Source organism: Gopherus evgoodei, chromosome 8 (genome assembly GCF_007399415.2).
Source record: "Gopherus evgoodei ecotype Sinaloan lineage chromosome 8, rGopEvg1_v1.p, whole genome shotgun sequence".
Classification (NCBI taxonomy): Eukaryota; Metazoa; Chordata; order Testudines; family Testudinidae; genus Gopherus; species Gopherus evgoodei.
The window spans coordinates 53,712,441-53,729,614 of record NC_044329.1 but is presented as its reverse complement, the minus strand read 5'-3'; the positions used below and the strand labels follow the sequence as shown (position 1 = coordinate 53,729,614).

Below are 17,174 nucleotides of genomic sequence, written 5' to 3'. Positions count from 1 at the left end.
GGGGTGGAGTGGGGATAGGGTCGGAGGCAGATGCAGGGTCGAGCACCCATGTGAAAGAGGGGAAGTCGGCATCTCTGTAACTGTGGACTCTTGTGGGAGTCACGCTGATCTCTTTGTGTTTCAGTTTGCCCACTTGGAAAATGAGGATAATGGTCCTGACCTAGCTCACAGGTGTGGTGTTTGTAAAGTGCTTTGAGATCCTCTGAGGGAAGGTTAGGGAAGGTACAGCACCTAGCCCAACCTTTCTGGGACCTCTGGATGTTACTGCAATAGAAATAATAAAGGTGCTATATAAATGCCGAGCATTATTTTTATGTATTATGAGGAAATGCTGCACTCATTGAGTTAACAGCTTTTCCCTGGTCCCTGTGCCTAGCAGCTCATTAATTGCTATGACTGTCAATCTGTGCTCTCCGCATCTGAGAGGTTAACAAGTTAAAGCATCTGTTCCCCACCACCTTCTCCCCCACCACTGCACAGCTTGCAGAGCAGCTGAAGCTCTCTGACCCATTGCTACTGGAAAGACCTGAGCAGGAACAGAACCTGGAACCCAACTGGCTCATCCAGCTCCGAGCCCGAAGCCAGCAATGGGAGGTGAGAATGATGGAAAGAGCCACTCCAAATCCCATCATGTTTCATGATTGCCACAGTCTTCTGGGGTGGGCGAAACAGGATGTGCTGTGCGACCAGTCCCTATGGTGTGGTCAGTCTGCAGGTGCGTCCTTCCCCTGCATAGTAAGTCCTAGATAAGTGTTTAGAAAGGCACTAAGGTCCCAAGGGGATTTCTGACCTGGGTTCTGGAAAGCTTCTTCCTTCCCCTTCTTTTTTGGAAAGTACACTGTTCATACTGTGCAGACCTCGTTATGGCTAGCATCACAGGCCCTCTCCTGTTGGACCGCAAGGTCTCTGTGGAAGTGGGAGGGAATGTATCGCCCAGAACTCATAGCAGTCTCTGGGCTAGGCACAGAGAGTCAAAGAGCCTCGTGCTCGGTAAGACACACCTTTCCCTGTCTTGTTTTTAGGAAAGTGATTAGAAGATGAGAAGGTTGTTGTGCAAAGAGTTCCTCTTTGTGTGTGAGGATGTTGCAGATGGTTTCATCACCATATGCTTAGAGACATGTCTTCCTTTCCAGTCCCCGTACCCTGAGTATATGCTTCTGTGCGGTTTAATTTCCCATGAACATGTTCCCTTAAAATGTAGTGTCTGTCTCCATGTTTTGTCTCTTTTTCCCCACCCTGTGGCTCCCCATCCTGTCCCTTCCAAAAAGTACAATGGTCATATTCTGATCTCATCTATCATGGTGGAAATTAGCAGTAACTCCACTAAAGTGAACCAGGCCCAATAGCTATGTTCTGAACAGCTCCAGCCTTCCCACAGAGGGAGCCGTTAACAGTGTCCTTGCACCTGGTTCACCCTCTGGACTGTAGGATCTGAGTGATAGCTGTTGAACTGAGTGGAGCTGTTCACTTGCCATAGCAGGAGAACAGAGCCCCAGGATTCAATGCACCTCCTTACTCACCCTCTCCTTGGGATGAATGAAAAGCAGGCCTGGGGTGGATGGCATGGTGAGTGTATCTCCAGCATGGTCTCTGGAGCTGACTGGAAGCTGGAGAATGGAAGGAGCAGAAATAAGGCAGAGATCGCTATCCATGACGTGGCTGTGATTCACCAGGAGCCCGCGTGGCTTTCACTCTGGTGACAATTATGTCTTGATTACCGGTGCCTTGGAGACAATTCTTCTGGGCATCACACTTTCTAGTTTTCCCTTTGTTTTGTAACATTCACTTTTCAAATCCTTTCAGAAGGAAGGAGACCTCCCCAACTTGGCATCCGCTCAGCCAGCGCTTTCCAGAGTCAGCGGATCCACAGCAGGTAAAGAAAGGAATGAACACGTTGGCCCAGATCCTCAAATATATTTAGGCACCTAAATACAAAAGGAAGTTAGGTGTTTACATACCTTAGAGGATCTAGGCCGCTCTGGGTAGAGAGAGAGGGGTTCTCCAGATGTGGAGCATGCCCAGATATATGGGAAACCAGTTGGAACAGACTGGAAACTGCCTCCTTGACCTTCTGTGTCACTCTCCCAGGATAGCAAAGACTCCGAGTCTTGCTGGGCATCTCTCCAACACACTCTAGAAATGGACCGTGCATTGCCACCTCCCCACAAAGGGTGTTACGTGGGGGGCATCAGTCGAGCTCCAGGAATGTGATCCTGTCTCTGCTTGGCCAGGGATCTACAGGGTTGGGTCTTGGTGCCCTGTGGATCAGTGACTTTGATGACATTGCTCAGCACTGGCCTGCTGCACCTCCCCATGGAGCTGAGGGAGGGTGGAGATTAACAGCGGCAGCTGGGAAGTTGTGGAGCTTTTGGTGAGTTTTGTTCCCTTCCCAGTGTGTAGGTAGGAGGGGAACAGGAGGCCATGGGACCCTCAGAATTTCTGAAGTCTTCCTCTTCTCACCCCTCTCAGTTGGCTCTGCCTCCGTCATGGCCCCATTCTAAGGGGTTCTTGCACCCAGAGGCATATTGCCCCTCCTGTCTTTCATCACCACCCTCTCCCCACCAAGGAGGTAAAAGATCTTCTGTGTTGTTTGACCTGTACCAATGCCCCATGCCTTAACCACTCTTATTCCTGTGGGGTCTTTTCTTGCTGTGTCTCTCAGGCCCACTTTCCATGTACAATGACACCGAAGGGAATTCTGTTACCTTGAGTCATTAAAAAAAACCTGTAAATATCCTGAGTAAATTCCTGGGATCTGTTTTCCAGACAGAGATCTCCATCATGAGTTTGCACAAAACTCAGGCTACCAGCACAACCTAGAGCACCAGCAGTATAACCCCCCTGCTCCTGAGAGGATAGGCCAGTACCAGCCAGGTCTACAGGAGAACATGTCCTTCCCGCCTGGTGCATATTCCAGGGTGGAGGGGTCAGAGCAGACCATAGCTTCTGTGCCACCAGATGCCATGCAAGAGAATCGTCCCACAGAGGTCAGCTCTGGGGCAAACCTCTCACTAGGAGGAATTTCAAATGACCATTCCCCACAGGTCTACCAGCCACCAGGTAAGCTTGCCTGAGCTGTGCTGCAGGCCATCTGTGATGATTCTTGGGAGGAGGGTTGGGAAAATGTGTTTTGGGCGGGGGGAGAGCATGACACATACATACTGGACAGTTCAGATGAGAGATGGAACTGGAGTGTTCGGCTCCTGAACTTTGGGAAATTCAGGCACAGATCTCAGCGCTGGGGTTTCTCTACATTCCAGGGAAAAGATGGGCCGGAGGTGGATTTAAACCACTGCTTTGTTCTGACTGGTTTTTCTATGAAGGCTCTCACACATGCCTGTGGCGATGGGTTTTCTTTCTGGAAGCGTGGCATGTCGGCAGAGAGTTCCCATGTTTCCTCTCTGCTGAGACGTTTGTCTGCATGAATGATGCTCACAAATGGCCTTTGCTTCACCTTGGTCCCATTTTAATAGGATTCCTGCTCTAGCATTAAGGCAAACATGGTTTGCGTTTTAACCTGGTGCCTCCTGTGCATAGAGCATTTCACCCTGGATTTGCTGTCTTGGGACTGTGTCTTATCCAGCAGAGAGAAGACCAATGCTCCAAGGGTACGTTTACACATGGAGCTGTGGGGGTGATTCCCAGCTCCAGGATACATCCCCGTGCTAGTTTGGCTCAAGCTAGCACACTGAAAGTAGAGCATAGCCAGGGCAGTGGGAGAGGCAGGAGGGGCTAGTCACCCCAAGTATGTACTTGGCCAAGATACTAGCTCATGCTCAGGGTGGCGAGCCTCTTCTGCTCCTTCTGCTGCCATGGCTACACGCTATTTTTAGTATGTGCCATAGATGTACCTGAAGTGTCTGCAGCTCCTAATGCAGAGGTGGGCAAACTATGGCCCGTGGGCCACGTCCAGCTTGCGAGACCCTCCTGCCTGACCTCTGAGCTCTTAGCCCGGGAGGCTACTCCTGGCCCCTCCCCTGCTATTCCCCCTCCCCCGCAGCCTCAGCTCACTGCGCCACCAGCCCAATGCTCTGGGCGGTGGGGCTGCATGCTCTTGCCAGGCAGCGAAGCTGCAGAGCCACAGCCTGACCCGGTGCTCTCTGCTGTTCCGTGGCTGGCGTGGTCAGGGAGCCTGGGTGTGGATAGGGGTTGGAGCGGTCAGAGGGCGGGGGACAGGGGGGTTGAATGGGGGCAGGGGTTGGGGGGGCAGTCAGGAAGGAGGAGGGGGTTGGATGGGATGGCAGGGGACAGTCAGGGGCAGGGTTCCAGGGGCGGCCAGGGAGAAGGGGTGGTTGGATGGGGCAGGAGTCCTGGGGCGCAGTCAGGAAGGAGAGTGGAGGTTGGATGGGGCGGCAGGGGGCAGTCAGGGGTGGGGGATCCAGGTGTGGTCAGGGGACATGGGTGTATGGGGCAGGGGTCCCGGGGGGCATCAGGGGACAGGGAAGGGGGGGATTGGATGGGGCAGGAATCCTGGGGGGGCCATTGGGGGCGAAAAGCCGGGGGGGGCTCGTATAGGGGACGGGGGCCGGGCCACGCCTGGCTGTTTGGGGAGGCACAGCCTATCCGGCCTTCCATACAGTTTCAGAACCCCGATGTGGCCCTCCGGCCAAAAAGTTTGCCCACCCCTGTGCTAGTGCGTAGTGTTGAGGGTGAGCAGGAAGCTGAAGCTCTGAGAGGCCCCACTTCTATGCTGCACAGTAGATGGAAGGACGCATCCAGGTTAGACAAGGTGACATTTTGCCCTCCCTGACACCTGCCCAATCTCGTTGCCTTCGTTCCTGGGTTGAGCAAGTCCTCTCCCTGCTTGGCACAAGTGCCAACAGTCCAAGGCCGATCTCGAGCTGGCATTTTGGGGCCACCAGGAAAAGGTGCCTGACCCTATGCATTGGGGTTGCCATGGGGGAGTGTGACAGAATACAACAGACTGTAACACGGGTGGTAGTGCTAGTGCCGGAGGAGGGGACCAGCACCTAGCCCTGCCAATGCTCAGGGAAGAATAAACAGGAGGAGAAGCAGATTTTGGTGCCCAGCTGCAATGGACTCTGATCGTACCTCTGGCTTTGCACAGAGAGTGACTGTGTGTGCCTAGATTGATTGGGCCTGTTCCTCCAATAGCAGCATCTCACTGTTAAGCAGCCAGTTGGGTTGGTGCCACGATACCACACCAATGATTGCATTAAAATTGCCCCCACTGGACAAGACAAGAGTTTCACGTAAGGAGCATGTGCCCCCCATGCTGAATCCTGAGTTGCGTCATTCTCTCTGCTCTTTAGGGAGTGCTGTAAGGCTTCAAGGACACTCCCGGCCCTTTGGAGTTCAGAAAAATGTTCTGGAACAGCAGGTGAGAACAGGGGGAGCCGGGTGCCACGATGCACAGAATGTGGTCAGACAAACCTTGTGGTCCTCCCTGCCACCCAAGTGTGAGCCCTCCCCAGCCTCACTGCCCCAGCTGTCCACTAGCACTCACCCCATGGGCCTATTGGCCCATGCTATCTACTGCCTCTTGCTGCCACCCCTTACCTGAACCTAGCTTCAGCTGCCAACACGGCCTTCCTCCCCCAGCTGTGTCATGGCTCTGGCACCATGACCCTCCTCAAACCCTGGGGCTGAGGTACTTCCCAGCCATCAACCCCTAGGAGATAGTTTGTTTCCACAGGGCTAGTGCTGCACACTGGGTTCAACCCCTTGCTTTGGTCACCCGTCAGATGAGATTGGTGTTCTCAGTCTGATCCCTAATGTTTCTTTCACCCATGGTGTTAATTGGAACTGAAGAGCATGGCCCAAATTCTCTCCCCGTGTCTTGGGCTGCTCATGTGAGGCAAAGTGCTGGCTTCTGCCTCTCACCAGCCAGCTGAGAATTCCTCTAGTGCAGGGGAACTGATGGAAAATATCCCTGTACCCCAGAGCCTTTGTGTAGGGAGCATATTGTGGAGGTGGGGCAGTATATGCCTGTGCGACACCAGTTCATGACTGGCATATGCTTCCATAGGGACCTCAGCCAGCTGGCGTGAGACAGAGCAGCCCCTGAGCTGCTTCAACTTAAGTTTATAGGCTGGGGCTGGTGTGGATGCACCATGAGAATAAGGGAAGCGTAACAAACTCCCTTACAGAATCCTCTCTCCTGCTCTGATCAGGAGAGAATCTGGCCTCAGACCTTTCTGCAGGGACTGGAATAAAAGGGATTGTAAAGGAGGCTGTGTCCTGGTGGGATGAATGCTGCCACCTTTTGGAATGGCTGAAGGGTAGTTCTTTACAGCCCCACCCGCCCAGTTTCCCTTGCCCCTCTCTAATGGCACTGATGCCCTTTATCTCTGGTACCAGAGTGTGTTGAATGCCAGGGCCCGAACCGTCTCAGAGAGCTCCACCATCTCCATGGAGGAGGACACCAGGCGACCCCCAGAAAGCACAGGCAAGGGAGTTGCCGTAGAGCGGCCATCGACAGAGGGGGCCGAGCGAGAAGAGGCAAAGGTGAGGGAGGGTACTGTGCTGCTTTCAAAGCAATGCCCCCAGCCTGATTCCCCTCTTACATCAGCAGGGCTGCAAGATGGTTACTCCTGATCTGCTCTCCTCAGGGAGAGCAGAATCAGGCCTCACGTGCCCTCTCATTTGGAGGCATCACCAACTTCTCACTCACCTCCCGGCCAGCCTTTCACTGCCTGTATGGCTGGGAGTGCTGCAGTCAGTGCACCCAGGTAGAACGGGCTCCCCCCGGTCCCTGCTGTCTCCAGGCTGATATGCTGACCCCTGCTCTTCTGTCCCCTCCAGCAATGGAGTGGTGGTGGTTCTGAGGTCCTCAGCCCTGCTGTCTGTCCTTGCCGCACAGCGATGTAAGGATGGGTTTCCTCTCCTCTCCCATCACAGCCGTGAGAAGGGGCTGGGTTGCCCTGAACCCTGTCTTTCACCCAAGAAAGCTGCGGGGGTTGGGAGGGGGTGAGGCTGCATTCCACAGTGACCTTCCCTCTCCACCCACCACCTCTAAGTTTTCACGTAGTGATGTCTTTAATATATTGCAGTTATTTAAATGACTCCAGCCCCAATAAGAACTTGTGTTTCCCAGGGCTCAGGGTTTGGCTGGTTCAGCTGGTTTCGATCAAAGCCCTTGAAGGAGGTGACACCTTCTAGAGATGTGTCCGGCCCTGCCCCAGTCTCTGCTGCACTGGGGTCTCAGGTAACAAGAGTTTGCACACTGCCTGCACTATTGCTCCCCATCACCTCCCTTTCATGATCAAGTTTGCTTTTACCAGTGTCCTCCTGCTTCTGGTGTAACCTCCCTGGCCCTCACACCATGCAGACCTCCATGCCAAGGCTGAATGGCCCAGAGCTCATTGCTGGGCAGAGGTAGTCCTGTGACCCTTGCTGTGGCAGGAGACTGAGCCCTTAGTGCATGCATGTTCTCAGGCAGCTAACTGGTGCCAAACACCCTGTAAAGGGAACCATGGTGCATGGAGACACCCCAGTGGACAGATGGCCCAGAGGATAGTTAACACTGGGTACAGTTAAGTGGACAGGAATGACTGGTGAAATCCTGACCCTATTGAAGCCAATAGGAATTTTGCCATTGACTTCAACGGAGCTAGGATTTCACCCCTTATCTTTATCTTCATCCATCCTTCACTAGTTTGTCTCTCCATCTCAAAGGCACCACCTCTCTGTCCCCTCTACCAAGGTTTTCACTACAACCGTGTGTTCTTTACATGCCACTGTACTTGGGGATTTATTATCAGTGGGACAGAAACTGACAACTTGAGGTCTCCGTCCTGAAGCAAATTCTCATTACTAATAATTGTATATTTATAAAGTAACTTTGATCCAGAAGCTCTCCAAGAGCTCTGCTAACTCCGTGGGGGTCAGTTGGCCTCTGCTGAAGGGAAAAGCAGCAGCTGATAGCAGCAAATGGCAACACTTCCACAGTTTTTAGTAGCTGAAGTGAAGAAGAATATATTCCCCCATTGGAATTGCAGGAGAAATGGTAGGCAGTTAGAGTGCCATTCCCCCGGATCCTGGCCGCGTTTTCCCATGGATGTGTATGCATATATACACGTACCCGCCTCTGACAGCGGCCAGTACCAGATGGTTCAGAAGATGCAAGAAACCCTGCAGCAGGAAGATGTGGGGTGACCTGCCCCCTGAGAAGGTCTCGGCCTCATCTCAGAAGTTAGAGATAAGTTTAAACCCTGAAGCATGAGGTTTTAGCTCCCTCCCAATATTCTTTTTGTGACCTCTCTTTAAATAACCACGGGGCATCAGGAACTCATTGTTACTTCCCATTCCATAGATGGCACCTTCTGCCCCATATCACCCCCTAGCACCACACTGGGGCGTTGGTTCCATTCTAATGCAGAGAGAAGTGTGCTGTTCATTGAGCTATCTCCAGCAGACTGGGCTCCATCCTGCTTAGCTTATGAGCTCTGACAGGATCATAGGGCATCGAGGGCAAGATGATGTGGCTAAAATGATGAGCAGTGGTGTTAACCTTTCCCTGTAGCAGCTGCCCACAGTTTGAGATAGGGCTGATGTGGTCACCTGCCTAGCCTTGTGTCTGAACTCCCTGGGTTTTGTATGATCAAGGAGTCTTTTGGCTTGGCGGTGCTTCCTGGAATGTAACGAAGCAGAGCATAATGAATCTGCTCTAGGAACAAGCTGGTCTCTGGGGATTGAGCACAGAGCTGCTCTTTCTTTCTTCTCTGAGAAGGTTTCTTCCCTCAGAATTGGTGAGTGTTTTTCTTTCAGCAGGAGAAGGATGCACCAGCCCCACTTCCCTCTCCCCCTCCTCCAGCCACTGGAGCAAGCTCTTCATCTCACCCTCCTCACCTGCTTCCAGCTTCCCCCAGCCCTCTCTCCAGAAGTTCAGGTAAATACAGGAGAGGCCATGAGTGCTGTCCTTTTTTGGAAGCAGGCCCATGTTGTTGCTAAGGTTGTTTTGGTCACTCGATCCTGGAATGAACCAAATGTTTAGAAATCTCTTTCTTGTTTCCGCAGCTATGAATGAAGCTAAAGGCTTGCAGGACCCTGATGGCAGGGAATCAGCAGTCCTTCCTGGGGCTGGAGGCCAGGTGAGGGACGAGGGCAGACTCTGTGAGTGTGGGGTCATTCTTGTTTTTTCCGTTTCTTGTTTTGGTGGGAGGATCTTTAGTGTGCGGGAGGGAACAGGAAGGGGGAAGATAGGTCAGATGGCTCCTTTGTTTGTGGTTTGCTGTGGCAGAGGAAACAGGGACCATCTTCTCCCAGCCCTGTCCATCTCCCCCACCCTGTGACCTAGGATGTTCCTTTGGCTTCTCCGAACCCCAAAGCAGGGACCAGCTGTTATTTTCTCTCTGTTTCCTTTTTCAGGATGACTCACATGGCTCTCTCTCTGGTCCTGGTGGTCTCCTTCTTGCCCCTAGTAGAGGGCAGGTCCCACTCTTCAATCCTGCTCAGGTTCCTCAGGTATGGAGGCTCCTCCTGGCTTATAACCACACAGGGCACCTTAGCTAGTGGGCCCGCCCCACAGGGGCTCCCTGACTTAGGAGGGATGCCGGGATCCTCACGAAGGTAAAGTCAGACCTATCCAGTCTCTGATGGGAGAGGCATGGATGCTCCTTTTTGTCTGTTTCCCAGCCGGCAAAGAGAGAGCACAGCTGATGCCTCCAGAGATGTGGGAGAGATGTCCTTGTAGCCCTCTCAGCTGCAGACTTAGGGCCAGCTTCTCTGCTATTGTTGCGATCCATTGTGCATAGTGGAGGTGGGTGGGGTCATCAGGGAGCTGGCTACGGTCCCCTGATTCTCTGCGCGGCCTCAGCCTTGGTGTGGATTAGAGAAGGGACCATCTGGCACCTGAAGGCAGGTGTTTTGGCTGTGCCTTCTCCTTGTCTGCTGTGAAGAAGCGGGGAGTAGGAGCACATTCTTCTCAATTGACTGACTAGTTTCCAGAGAGCCTAGTCCAGAGAACCTAGGGGGTGCTGCAGACCAAGACTAAGTATGTGTCTACATTGCAAAAAATACCCTGTGGCAGCAAGTCTCAGAGCCCAGGTCAGCTGACTTGAACTCACGTATGGGACTAAAAATAGCAGTGTAGATGTTCCCGCTTGGCCTGGAGCCCGGCCTCTGAAACCCAGCTTGGAGCCTAGGCTCCAGCCTGAGCCCGAATGTCTACACTGCTATTTTTACCCCTATGAACCGGAGTCAGTTGACCTAGGTTACTGAGATACAGTAAGAATGCTGTGAGGCCAAGGGACACCCAGTGCTGGAGTAGGAAGGGGCAGCAGGCCAGGAGCTGCCTGTGGAGTCAGGGCTGGAATAGCAGACTGGGTTTGAACTGTGTTGGCAGAGCTCCCTGGGGAAAGCTTGCAGAGACCCTGCCAGCCCTACACATGGTCCTGTCAGTGCTGCCCATCCCTCACACTCATGAGCATTCGTTCCAGGCAAACAGAACTGGGCTGGCCCCAACCTGTGTCTGGCTCCCTGACTGGAGAAGCTCTTATCTTGCCTGCCAGAATATTGTGGGATCCTTCCATTTTTGGTCAGCCCCACAACTAGCCTGTTACTTAGAGTATTTCTATCCTTCACAGCTCTCCACTGCTGCCTCCCTTGGACTTGGCCAACCCAAGCGGCTCTCACAGCGGTGCTACCCAGCCCAGCCATGACAAGGAAATCCTGGCCTGTGGAGCAGAGGCTGCAAGAGTCCTTGCCATGGGGACAGAAACAGACTATTCATTTGTACTCAGCCCCCGCCCTTTTTCTGCCCCTTTTCCTCTTTCCCCTTGGAATGTTGCCAGTACACCTCCCCTTGCAAAGGGCGTCAATGTTAAGGCTGGGGAGAGGTGGATTCACTCCTTTCTGAGACTGGGTATCCATCATTTGGCCAAGTGTCCAGTCAGCGATGATTGATTGGCTAGTGGAAGGAGGTTTCAGGGATGTTCCTGTAAGGGGAAAGGTATATCGAGGCTAGATTTCAGAAGAAACAGCCTATCAGTGACGTCTCCTAGTCTGGGAAATTCTCTCCCAAGGACCATGCTGGAGTCCTCATCTCTTCACTCACTGGAGTCTGGAATGGCCAAAGCACTGTTGTATATATTGCAGGGAACAATCCCACAGTGGCCAGGGGTGGAACCCAGGGAATGGCTGTTAACTGCAGATCTCTTCCATCAGACGTGATAGCAATGGTAACATGAGCAAATGTGTGGCCATTTGACTGGCTGCCATGCAGGGCATTTGGTGCAGATTGCATGTTTGCTCCCAGGCTGGGGAGAGCCAGGAGTGCTGTGAAGACAGTACATAACAGCACTGGGTGGGAGCAAGCTCATGGCATTTAAATACCTCCTCACGCCGACCGGAGGAGTAAAGTTAATTGTCTCTGGAGGGAGCAGCATCCAGCCAAGAGGAGCCATTGATCATAACATAAAGCCAGTGGAGACTGAGAGTGCATCCTCCCCACAAAACATCTGCCATGGGAATGGTTCAGGGGTAGCCAGAGACTGCAGTGCCTTTACATTTGTATAAGATTCCTGAGGATAGAGAACATATTTGTATGGTCTCTAATAGCACCTACGCTGCCTTTGTATTTAAAGTTTTTGGAAATAAAGTCAAAATACATTTACTGCCCTGCTCCCTGGTCTTCTACATGTTAGGCAAACTCAACATGGATCAAACCTATGCTATCACTTAGGCCTCTGATATTAACCTCTGGAGGGGATGAACCTGAATTAAGTGGCTGGTTGTCATGGAAACCTGTTTTAAAGAATAAAAATATTGTGGTCCAAATTCTTCATTGATGAAACTCCATTGACTTCAGTGAAGTTATCCCCAGGATGAATTTGGCCCAATATCTATTTTTATACATTCTCTGTCACTCTATGCAGAGAGCTGTGGGCCCATGTGTTTGGATAATGTTTGGAATTTCCTGGACCTCCTGTCAAGAGATACAACTCAGCCGTTATTTAACAGCAACCGCCTAAAAACCCTACACTTTGCAATAGTGACCCTGCAATGACCTGGCTAGTGCTGTGGGATATTGCTTTATAAGGACTTCTCAGTGAAAGCAAGGCACCGAAACCATTTAGCATGTGTCACTGTAAAGACATGCTGTCCCAATGACGGTGAGCATACCTTGGATTAGCTCTGTTTCCCAACTGTGCTTTGTGACCCCCAGGTGCAGAGAGGGGTGGATGGGAGCACAGAGGGGGCTCAGGAAGCATGGGAGAGGTCACATAAAACATGTACAAACTCTCAGTTCCCTGCCAAACCCACCTCCCCATGTGTTGAAAATGATAGAAAGGGGAGAGCCATCTCTTTGGTCAGTCTTCATACTGTGCTTAGACATACACTTACAGTTAGGTGTGTGAATCACATCATTAACTTCAGTGGGCCTACTCTGGCTTAGTTAAGCAGGTGTGTAAGTCTTGTAGGATCAGCTTCTTAGACTGTATGTTTTTTAGCGGGGAGGTCTTGTCTTCATGTAGGTTTGTACAGCAACTGGGACCCAGAGTCTGATTGGCCCACTACCTACTTCTGCAGTCAAAACAATTAACAATTACCCATGTGTAGCATGGCATGGGACTCACCCCTGCGGCACCTCCTGCTGGTTGTCCTCAGGAATTAGCTCTTTGACCCAGGAGCGCCCTCTGCAGGCCAGCGATCCGCTTGCTGTCGGCCCCCCATGTCCCTACCAGGACCCTGGTGGCCGTGTCTCAGGGTTCTGCCTCCTACATTACCCCAGAGTCTTACTGGGTTTCCCCACCCCAGGGGAATCCCCATGTCATCTCAGTCATGGCTATTGCCAGTCTCTGTTTAGCTCCCACACCCTGGGGCGGACTGCGGCCTATCAGCCAATCATCGCAGCCAACAAGGGGTTTGGACTGGCTGCCTTTACCCACCCTCTGGCTGCCCCCCTGCAAGCCCAATCCCTAGGAGACCTAGAACTAGGCCCAGCAGCCTAATGAGTTGCTGGCCTAGGGCTTCCCAGCTCCTAAGGCCTTTACCCAGCCCTGCCTCCCTCTAGGTCCCATGGGTGAGTGCCCCAGCAGCCAGACCTGTCTCCCTCTCAAGTCAGAGTGAGACTGCTCCCTCTGGCTTCCCTGGTCTTATAAGGCCCATTTGCTTAGTTTTGGGGGGTGGCCCCAGCTGCAGCCACTTCCCCCAATCAGCTGGGGTTTTACTCCCTTGCCCAGCCCCAGCCCCCTGCAGGGCTTTTCCAACCCCCTCTGGGCTGGAGTGGGTGTTCACCCTGCTATACCATGCAATTAAAAATAACAATCCAAATAATGATTTTTTCATTTCAGGCCACTATAGCAAAGTTTTTTAAATGTGAACACATTGCCAGTTAAAAGGGGTTTGCTATTCAAAGGTCCCGTGGTCTAGGTGCTCCTTGACAATTCCTCAATACACAGCTATAGTGCTGTACCCTGAGATCTGCAGCTAGTGGGTCAGTGTAAACTAGTACAGAGTGAAGTTATTAGGCCTTCTGCCAATAAAAGTGTATTAGGATGATAACAATTGTCATCTAGTCCGATATCCTGTGTTGGACAGTTCCCAGCACCAAATAGTTCTGAACAAGATGCAAGAAAGGCCACAGTAAATAATTATTGAAGGACCTGCTTGTTAGAGAAGTTCCTTTCCCCAAGGGCTGAATTCTGCTCTGAAGCATGAGGGTTTCTATTTCTTTATCCTAGTGAATGTAATTGTGGTGTTCTGATTATCCCTATAAACCTCCAATCCCTGCTTGAGTCCTGCTAATGGTATCCTGTGGCAATAAGTCCCATAGGCTAATGATGTTCTGTATATAATAAAATTGTGTTTCCTGTGGCCTTGCATGAAGAGTAGTCTGAAATGGGTTATGATCGCTGGGTGGGGCACTGGCCTCACCTCCTCCCACTGAACTCAGTGGCGCTGTCTACAATTCTGTCCCGCATCCTTGGGAGGGGGCACCAACCAGGGTTAACGATCAAGCCTACGTAAGTTTCTTCCACTCAATGGGTGACCCTCCCCAGCTCCCAGACAAGCACGTAATTAAGCTACCCATTAGGTAATGGCAGCTATTGACTCATGTCTCAGCCCATCTTAGAAGCAGTCAGTAACAACCATGCAGCATGTGACTTCAGTGGTGTGCTTCCCACTGAGCTAATGGCTCACCCAGCCAGGGCAGTGTCTGAGTCCCCAGTATATATGGCATTGTGAGATCAGGGGCAGCTGGGAACATAGCCTAGCATGCATTGAAAGGATATGTTAATTAGGAACCCTCTGTTCCCTGCTCCTTCCTGTTACTTATGGGAGTTTGGACCATTCCTTTATGTACCCCACCAAATATATAAGCCTGTGCTGTGTGTGGCTGGATTTTGTCAATGCCCCTACATGCAGACCAGTAGGAAGCACATCAGGGACTAAGTGCATAGGATTTGGAGCTGTGAGCCCTGAGGCCACAGCGGGGCCTTACACAACTGCCTGGCATTTGTGGCCAGTCTTTGTAAGAGTCCATTTCTGGATGAGAAGTGTTGGCGAAAGCTGGAGCATTCTGTTAGAAGAGCATGGTGAGTTATTCAGGGCCAGAAGGCCACGGTGCTTCCAGGTGCTCCCTGCCAGGCCCACAGCTAGAGGGTCTAGCATGAGGTTCCTTCCCAGCAAGTGAGCGCTGCTGTACCGATGGCCGCTGCCCAGTATCCTTCCTGCCCTTCTGGCATTTACTGTGGCTAATAGTGGTGCTTCCCCCACCCACAGGTCACCCACCCTGGTGAACTACTTACCTGCCTTGTTTTATACGTCCACACTGAGCCACCATAGGCTGCTCCAGGGCCCAGGCTGATGGTAAGGAGGAGGGACCAGTTGTGTTGGGAGGCTGGGGGTTGTAACAGGCCCAGTTGGCTGCTATCTTAGCGCTTATATAGATGAATGAAGAGCCCCAAGGGCAGCCTGGAGGGATTGAACTCTGACGTAGTAAGAAAAATTCATTTGTTTGTGAAGGCATTGCAGGTTGTATCCATTTTAGGGAGAGGTTCCGCCTTCATATAGGCATGTAAAGTGGCGGGCACAGTGAGGCCATGAACCTGACTAGGGGCTCTGGATGTTCCTGCAGTCTCAATAGTTAATCCTAATCAGGCTAGCTCTGTAATGCTATGTCCCCTAGAGGGCATTGTACTGATCAGACTTAACCGCATGCGAATTAAAGAGGGGCTTCTATGCTGGGGCCCAGTGCTCCTTGATGATGCTCTAGTAGGGCAGGCTGGAGGGACGTGAGGAAGGATGGTTCAGGGCAGTAACCCAGAACACAGTAAACCCAGGTTCAGTTCTGTACTTTGGGCAAGTCACCTAGCCTCTCTGTGCCTCAGTTCCCCGTCTGTACCATGGAGATGATAGAACTCTTACCTATTCTGTGACTAAATATATTGGAGTGTGAAGTGCATTGTGGGCTACTGCTGAAAAGTGCTGTAGAGGAAACATATTAATATTAAGTTGAGAACCTCCAGCTAGTGGTTTGGTGTAGCCTAGCATAGGGCAGGAGGTGATTCGCAACTCTGCTGGTGTATGTGTGTTAGGAACAGAGGGGGAGAATTTTCCAAAGCACTTGGTGAGTCATGGGACTTGCGCTCCTAAATCACTGAGGTGGTTTTGAAAATGTCTCCCTTAGCAATTGTTACAGTGGGTGAGAGCAGGGGGTCCATCCGGTAAGAGAGTCTGTGTGGGACAGTTCCCCGTACTAAATGTTTCCGAGGGAGGATGCAAGGAACCACACAGTGAGTAATCTGGAAAAAACATGCCTATGGGAATAAGGGTGCTTCCTACTTCCCATGAGATAGTGGTTGGTTTATGACCTGAAGCATGTGGGATTATATTGATTACCATTATTTTTATTTTTCTTAATGATTTGCCTGTTGAATGTAGCTGTGGATGTTGGGATAATCCAGTCTCTGTACTGAATTCTGATGATCTCCTGGGGCAATGAGTGCTAATGCTAAAAACATGGGCTTGCCTGAAAAAGGTCAGCAGGAGAGTAGTCTGAGTTGGGTTATGAGGCTCACAAGGCCTCACCTCATCCCATTGTGCTCAGTGGTGCTAGCCATGAGCCTGTCCCAAAGCCCTTGAGAGAATGGGCATCTGCCACAGGAGCAACCCCTCTGGCTTCTCCTGCCACACATGTCCCAATCCAGGGCCCCACATAGCTGGTAACTCATTCCCCTGCAGCAGGTGATGCCCTGTAAGGGCAGCTAATGGCTCTTGTCTCAGACCTTCCCAGAGGTATTGATGAGTAGGTGACAAGCACCCTGTATGTGACCTCAATGGTGAGCTTCCCTCTGACCTGAAAGTGATGTCATCAAGGAGAGTACATAAGGCTCCAGAAAACTTAAAGAACAAGATCAGGGTGAGCTGGAAGCACATGCCCATCATGCTTTGCAAGTATATGCTTTGCAAGTTCAGTAGCCCAGCAAGATACACAAGAGAGCCAGGAGAGTTCAATGTTCAGGATTTATGCTTTCATATGTCTTTATACAATCACTTGCCCATAAACAAACAAAATCCCAAGGTGCATTGCAAAGATATGTTAATAAGGTGTTCAGCATGGAAAAAAGAGATGGGAGTGAGGCCAAGACAGTACAACATTCAGGCTTTCTTCTTTCCTCCATGTATCCAGTCATCTTGCAACTATCCCTTCCTAAAAATAGAGTTCTCTAAGTTCCTAGATTTTACAACAGTGGTTCTCAAACTTTAACAACCTGTGAACCCCTTTCACTGAAATGTCCAGTCTCGTGAACCCCCTCCTAAAAATGAATATTTCCAGGGATTTTCTCCTTTACCTGAGTATAAATTATAAAAGCAGTGATCTTGGAAATATAAATAGTTTCTATGACATGCTTATTACACACTATTTATTATTATTTATCATTACAGTATTTTTATTACATTATGAAAACAGCAACACTCTTCCAAGATTTCACTTTCATAGCTTGTAGCACTTTGAATAAACCTTTTATAAGACAAGGCTTGTATGTTTCATCAAGGAGTATCAGATATGAAACAGCATGAAGGTATTTAAGAAGCCAACTCAAAGAGTTCCTCCTACACAAGCATTCAGGTCTTGAGCAGTGTGGGCAAACAACGCACGTTACAACTGTTACCGAAATATCGGGTTTGCCTAGCTGAGAGCCAATTAACAGCTTGACAGGGATAAGAAAAAATGCTTTATTTTGCAGAAAAAGAAGAGCCTGTAC

At 51.0% G+C, this 17,174-nt stretch overlaps 1 protein-coding gene across 6 annotated transcripts in view; it reads left to right on the top strand.

Moving 5' to 3' along the window:
* LOC115656347 (protein transport protein Sec16B-like) overlaps nt 1-11,575 on the top strand; it is a 48,669-nt gene extending 37,094 nt beyond the window's left edge. For 3 of the 6 annotated variants that reach the window (XM_030572923.1, XM_030572919.1, XM_030572920.1), the window contains exons 17-26: nt 481-594; nt 1,804-1,873; nt 2,767-3,060; nt 5,274-5,341; nt 6,322-6,468; nt 7,058-7,168; nt 8,731-8,851; nt 8,980-9,053; nt 9,331-9,426; nt 10,548-11,575. In XM_030572923.1, coding sequence (XP_030428783.1) covers nt 481-594; nt 1,804-1,873; nt 2,767-3,060; nt 5,274-5,341; nt 6,322-6,468; nt 7,058-7,168; nt 8,731-8,851; nt 8,980-9,053; nt 9,331-9,426; nt 10,548-10,622 — 1,170 coding nt within the window. In that variant the 3' untranslated portion in view covers nt 10,623-11,575. The remainder of the gene's footprint in view (nt 1-480; nt 595-1,803; nt 1,874-2,766; nt 3,061-5,273; nt 5,342-6,321; nt 6,469-7,057; nt 7,169-8,730; nt 8,852-8,979; nt 9,054-9,330; nt 9,427-10,547) is intronic. The other 3 variants (XM_030572924.1, XM_030572921.1, XM_030572922.1) reach the window with 2 other exon arrangements.
* Nucleotides 11,576-17,174: the final 5,599 nt, after the last annotated feature.